General features: G+C 55.4%; 1 protein-coding gene across 1 annotated transcript; it reads left to right on the forward strand.

Annotated features, from left to right (window-relative positions):
• Nucleotides 1-795: 795 nt before the first annotated feature.
• On the forward strand, nucleotides 796-6,151 carry LOC124232676 (sodium- and chloride-dependent taurine transporter-like; the record flags this gene model as incomplete). The annotated part of the gene is made up of 4 exons (XM_046649616.1): nucleotides 796-930; nucleotides 2,054-2,288; nucleotides 4,927-5,061; nucleotides 6,047-6,151. Coding segments are annotated over 3 exons (434 nt in total), but the record flags the coding sequence as incomplete, so codon positions are not given.
• Nucleotides 6,152-6,498: the final 347 nt, after the last annotated feature.

The following is a 6,498-nucleotide window of genomic DNA, read 5'->3' on the forward strand; positions in this document are numbered from 1 at the left end:
GAGTTGACGAGAACTGGCCGGGGGAGCTGCTTCCTCTCGTGACCGCCCCTCATCAGGGGCTTACGTGTCAGCAGAGACGGGCCTGCCGCGTGCCGCCCGAGTTAGGAGAACCACCGCTCGGGACGTCCCGCCTTAGAGCCTGGTTTCTTAACCTTTTGTAGGTGCCAGGCGCCTCTGGGACTCTGATGAGTGCCCTAGACACGCCCCAGAACAAAGCACTCACACATAGGCCCAAGTTGCCCACAGTTTCACAGGGTTTATGGACCCGCTGAAGCCATTAGTGGACGCCAGGTAGGACCCCTGCCTTGACTCTTTGCCCCTCGCTCCTCCCCTGGCTCCCACCCCCAGCTGGAGGTGCCCACCTCTCGCTTCTCATCACTGCACCCTCCCAGCTAGTTCTCTACCTCCTGGCCTGGGTGGGCGTGGGGAAGGGCAGGTGCAGGTGTCAAGGAGAGGTACATTTGAGATGAGTCTTAAGGGCTAACCAGTCCTTACTCAGATGGACAGACATGGGGAAGGCAGGCAGGCAGTCGGCACAGCTTAAATAAAGGCTTGCAGGCGTAAAGCACCTGGTAGATTGAAAGGTGAGAGGGCACCCTGGAAGGTGATGCCAGCCAGACAGATAGGCAGGGTCTGGAGAATGTTCAACCAGGTCCAAGAGTTTGGCCTTTACCCTCTGCATCCCTCACTCGCTCTTTGGGATTCCCCCAGCTGGGAGGGTTGGGTGTGAGCTCCTGCGGCCTCGCCCCACGACAGCCACAGCCTGACCCTCACCCCACTCTGCTCTCTCTGCAGGTGCATTTCTCATCCCGTATTTTATTTTCCTGTTTGGGGGCGGCCTGCCTGTGTTTTTCCTGGAGGTAATCATAGGCCAGTACACCTCTGAAGGGGGCATCACCTGCTGGGAAAAGATCTGCCCCTTGTTCTCTGGTGAGTCTGGGACAGAGGTCACCTGGGCCTGGTGTTCATCAATTCAGCCAGTTTTGTGGAGTACCTACTATTTGCCAGGTACATTGGAGCCGGATGTGAGTCACTTGGCACTGTGCCTGACTCTAGGTAGCAGCCAGTACGTTATACACGTGACGCCGCTGCTCACAGTAACTGCTCCACACGTGCCAGCTGTCCCGCCTCTCTGGGTTGTTGGAGGGTCGGTAAGCTGGCAGCTGCTTCGCAGCGCAGTGCAGGAGACGAGCACTCGGGTTCAGGAGCCTTTCTGTCTGGGTTCGAGTCTCACTCCCTCCTCCTGCCAACTCTTGTGATTTGGGGAAAGTGACTTAATCTCTTTGTGCCTCAATTTCCTCATCCATAAAATGGAAATAACATGCTTACTCTGTAGGGTTTCTATGAAGAGAAAATGGCATAGCCATATAAAAGTGCTTTGTGCACATAGTAAGCCCCGAATTAACGGTAGCTTTATTACTATTATAACATTGTGTCCCATGCCTAGTACCGAGTATACACTCATAAGATAATACTGTTATGATTATAATTGGCAGGCATGGGAGGATATGTGTGTCTATTCATTCAGTTATCTATATAAATCTATCCATCCATTAATCCTTTTTTCCGTTAAACTAGTTAATAGTTAGACCATCCATCCATCCATTCATACTCATCTACTCATTCATCCATCCATCCATCTACCTAATCTCCCAACCAACCACCATCCCTACATCCATCTAACACATCAAATATCCATCTATCAATCCAGCACCCAAGCCTTCAGCTATCGGACCATCTAACCAACCATCCAACCAACCATCCATCTCTTCATCCATCCGTCAGCTATTCATTTATCTAACCATCCATTCATTGATCTAGCCCTCCTCCATACATCCTTCAATTTATCCAACTCTCCCATTTATCTAACCATCCATTCTTTCACATCACCATCCATCCAATCATCCATTCATCCTGCAAATATTTGCTGCTCACTATTAAAGGGTCCCTTCTGGTCCCAGGCCTAGAGACGCCAGGGCCTTGCAGATGAGTTTGTGGCCATGGTAGGGCTGGCCTCCCTCCTGATGCTCCCCTTGCTTGCTCATCCCTGCAGGCATCGGCTATGCCTCCATCGTGATCGTGTCCCTCCTGAATATATACTACATTGTCATCCTGGCCTGGGCCACATACTACCTGTTCCAGTCCTTCCAGTCGGAGCTGCCCTGGGCGCACTGCAACCACAGCTGGAACACGCCCCAGTGCCTGGAGGACACTTTGCGCAAGAACAAGAGCCTGTGGGACAGCCTCAACACCAGCAACTTCACCTCCCCTGTCACCGAGTTCTGGGAGTAAGGCCGGCCTCACTGAAGGAAGGAGGGGAGGGCATGGGGTGGGTGCAAAGAGGACAGCCAACTCCCTCATCTCCTCCCCAGGGGAGTGGGAGCAACTATCTTGGGTTCGGTGGAAGGAGGGTACAGATTTGGAGATAAATCCATGCCTTTGGTCTCCGACAGGCCTGGAGTCAAATCCCACTTCTACCATTTTACTGACTGTTGGCCCTTCAGCCAGTCACTGCCCCTTTCTGAGCCTCAGTTTCTTTAACTGTCAAATGAGGGGAATGAATCGTCCCTACACCCATGGGATCTCTGTAGGCACTGTTTCCCAAAGGCAGGTATATGTACTTATGGTGTCTGAAAATGATGTATATTAGGAAAAAGATAGTGAGCACATCAAAGCTGTTATTGCCCAGAGAAGAATGCACACGTGAAGCCGAGGTAGTTACTCAAGTGAAAGGGTGAGTAGACACAGTGAAAATACGTATCAGTTAGCTTTTGCTGTGTAACAACCACCCCAGACTCTAACCAGCGACCATTTATTTGGCTCATGGTTCTGCTGGTGGCACTTTGGGCTGAGCTTGGCTGGGCAGTTCTTCTGGTCTGTGCTGGGCTCCCTCGCGGGTAGCTCAGATGTAGGGCATCAGGGCAGCTCTTCTGGGGGTTGGCTGGCTGGTGGCTGGGGTGCCAGGGGCAACTGGTCCCAACTTTATGTGTCTTTATGAGAAGACTGGAGAATTAGGGGCATTTTCACAGTGTACCACAGTGCAGTCAATAACTACAGGAGTATACACAGAGGACAGACATCAGAAAGGCAGAATGTGGAGCCCTGAAGGCGAGGAATTCTTAGCTGGCGTACAGGGAAGTCCTTCGAACACAGTGCTTGGGGGCCGACCAAAAATGTATTAGTGCCTCACTTCCCTTCGCTCCGTGAGCTGTCAGATGTGGAGCTCCGCACTTGGGTACGGCCCCTCAGCCTGGAAAGAACTGAGGGAAGGCCTTGCGTGGGGGCCGAGAGCCAGGGGCGGGGACAGAGTTAAGGAAGGGGGTGGTCCCTCGTCATCATGAGATGATGCCCCCTCTCTTTTGTGTGTGACTTTGCTGTTTCCAGGTGTCCCCCACCTCTCAGAACCTGGCGCAGGAGCAGGCCCGCAGAAGAGGGGGCTGCCCGCTGACTGGCCAGGCTTTAGGGCCAGGGCTGGGACACTGTGGGCGAGCAAGGCTCAGTCGGCCCTCACTCGCGTGGCACATGTCTCCATCATGACATGCGGGCCTTCCGTGTGTGCTCACGGGTCCCTAGGGCTTGTGGACGTGTTTTCCACTTGCAGACAAAGAGGCATTACAAGCACGTTCATCCTCCTCAGCTTCCCCCTCTGGAGAGCTGAGTTTACAGAGAAAGAAATGCAAGCGCTTCATTCTTTGCTTGAATGGAGCCCAAGGCCACAGCCCTGCTCGTCCTCTGCTGTTCCTGGCACAGCCTTGCCGCCCGGGGCCCACCCCACCCGGGACACTGGCACTCAGCCGGCCACGTGGGTGCCGGCCGGGGCCTCGTTGCCTTGGGCATGGCCTGGCTGCCTGGATTCGAACCCTCGCTCTGCCACTTCTAGCTCAGGCAGGTGCCTTTCCCTCTCTGGGCCTCACTGTCCTCACCTGGACTTCAGGGCACTGTCCTTAGGGTTGTAGAGCCGCCTAAACTGAATGAGATCGTGAATGGCCAGCCCTGAGAACCTGCTTGATAAAGGTGGGCCGTTGTTTATTTGATGTCCTCATAGTGGGTACAACTGCTCCCCTCGGGCATTTGGAACTCAAGTGACATGACCTCCAGAGAGACTGAGAACGGCCCCTTCTCAAATGCCCGTGTGGCCCCCCTGTTGCACAGGGGCTGTCCTCTGCTCCGCTCCCTGCTCTCGGAGGCCCGAGGGCTCTTGAGGAGGAGTTCACAGGAGTGATGAGGTCCTCAGGGTGTCAGTCCTCACCCGTGCCCTCTCCCCTGCCCGTCCCCCAGACTGGGCTCTCCTGGGGGGTCCTGGGTGCCCCCCTTCCGGAACCCCCATTCTGAGTACCCCAGCTCCCTTTCCTGGCCCAGAAGACATTAACAGTGTTTGTCTTCAGAAGTGTCCTGCCCTGCAGGTACCTGCCCAGGCCCCACACGATGCAGGTGGACTTGCTCAGTCCATGGAGTATGAGCCGCTGGCCTGATGCTCACCTCCCACTCCAGCCTTCACACCGCCTCCCCCAGCTTCTAGCAGAGCTTTGTGAGTCCATCCAAACACCCACAAAGAACTTGCCTCCTTTCTAGAGCCCTGGGGAGGAACAGGGATCACAGAGGGGGAACTTTGAAAGTAGGCTTAGGTGAAAGAAACAGGCCTGCCAGCTGTGTGAGAAGAGCAAATAAATTTTATTTTACTTCTAGTGAAGGCTTTGATTTCAACTCACCAAGAAGCCAACCCACTTTGGTTCACTAATACTTGTATTATGCCCAGGTTACAGATAAGACAGCTGAGGCCCAGAGAAATTAAGCAACATGCCCAAGGTCACACAGCAAGTGAAACAGCAAGCTAGGCTCCAGACCCCCTGCCTTGGAGCGGATGCTTGAATCCAACAGTGGCAGGTGTTGCCACAGGCCCCCCTGAATCCCTGTCATCCCCCGCAGGTTGTCTACTTCACGGCCACTTTCCCGTTCGCCATGCTCCTGGTGCTGCTCATCCGGGGACTGATGCTGCCCGGCGCAGGCGCAGGCATCAAGTTCTACCTGTACCCTGACATCAGCCGCCTTGAGGACCCACAGGTACCGCGGGGCCGCCCGTCCTCCCTCCCACCAGGCGGGCAGGGCAGGGTGTGGGGGAAGCTAAGCGGGCAGCACAGTTTCTGTGGCTCCTCCGTGTGCAGATCTAGCTGGGCCATCAGCCCCTGCTCCTTTTCCGCTGGGCTGTGGCGGGTCGTTCGCTGCGCTCGGGGGCCTTTCCAGCTGTGTGTGGCCCTTTTCATGTCGAGCACTCCTGAGACGGGCCAGTTATAGTCTCGTTTAGGCGCTGAGCCAGGTAAGCGAAGTCTTCAAGAGCTAGTCTCCTCCTCCGACCCCGCCTCTGCCCTCAGCGGCCGCCGGGCTGACTGAGGGAGGGGAAGAGTCGGCTGGGAGAGCTGCTGGCTTCCTGGCCGAGGACGGAATTCAGAGGTGGTGGCCTCTTGGAAGGTTGACGGGCAGATTCCGAGTGTCCACCTCCTGGCCCCCAGCCGCGTGACTGGAGGGGGTTGGACAAAACCCTGGGAGATGCACTGGTCCATTTAAGGACCTTTGGTCCCCAGCCTCCAGTTGCCTCCAGGGGCCTGTGCTGCTTCAGGTTTCCTTCAGCACTGTCCTTGGATGTGCGGGGGCTTGGCCAGCATCAAGGGACAGCTGGGAAGGCAGCTCTGTGGCCATCAGGACCTGCCTGATGAAGGTTCTGGAGAGCGGCTTTACCCTTATAACCCGTGAGGGAATACTTCCCCATTCCAACTCAGGGGTCCCAGGACAATATCACAGTAATGGTAGCAGCCTTGACTTACAGGTCACCGTGTATCTGGCACTGGGCTAAATCTTTACTCTTTGAACCCACAAAATAGCACTGGAAAGGCACCTTGGATTCCAGCACAGACGCTCCAAGTGCATTCGAGAGTCTGCACACTTTGAGGTGCAGTCCTGCGTGGCCAGGTGGCAGGACCCACGCCGCCTCCTCCAGGAAGCCGGCTCTAACAGCCCCTTCTCTCTCTCCTTGCCCCCCACACCCCCGTAGGTATGGATCGATGCTGGGACCCAAATATTCTTCTCCTATGCCATCTGCTTGGGGGCCATGACCTCGCTGGGGAGCTACAACAAGTACAAGTACAACTCGTACAGGCAAGTGTCACGCCGGCGGGCCTGGTGGAGCTTGGAAATGCTGATGACGTTTAAAGAGAAGTAGGGAGCGTGGCTTCCTCGCGTTGTGAATTAACTTGCTCCCTGACGTGTGTGACTTAGGGACTGTATGCTGCTGGGATGCCTCAACAGTGGTACCAGTTTTGTGTCTGGCTTCGCAATTTTTTCCGTCCTGGGCTTCATGGCACAAGAGCAAGGGGTGGACATTGCTGATGTGGCTGAGTCAGGTATGGTGGTATTGGTGGCAGTGGTGGTGGGCACTGCCACCTAGTGTGTAAGCCAAGTACTGCAGGCATGAAGCCAGACCCCAGGGGGCTTTGGGGGGGGGGG

The sequence above is a fragment of the Equus quagga genome, unplaced genomic scaffold (assembly GCF_021613505.1).
Source record: "Equus quagga isolate Etosha38 unplaced genomic scaffold, UCLA_HA_Equagga_1.0 102200_RagTag, whole genome shotgun sequence".
In the NCBI taxonomy this organism is placed as follows: domain Eukaryota; kingdom Metazoa; phylum Chordata; class Mammalia; order Perissodactyla; family Equidae; genus Equus; species Equus quagga.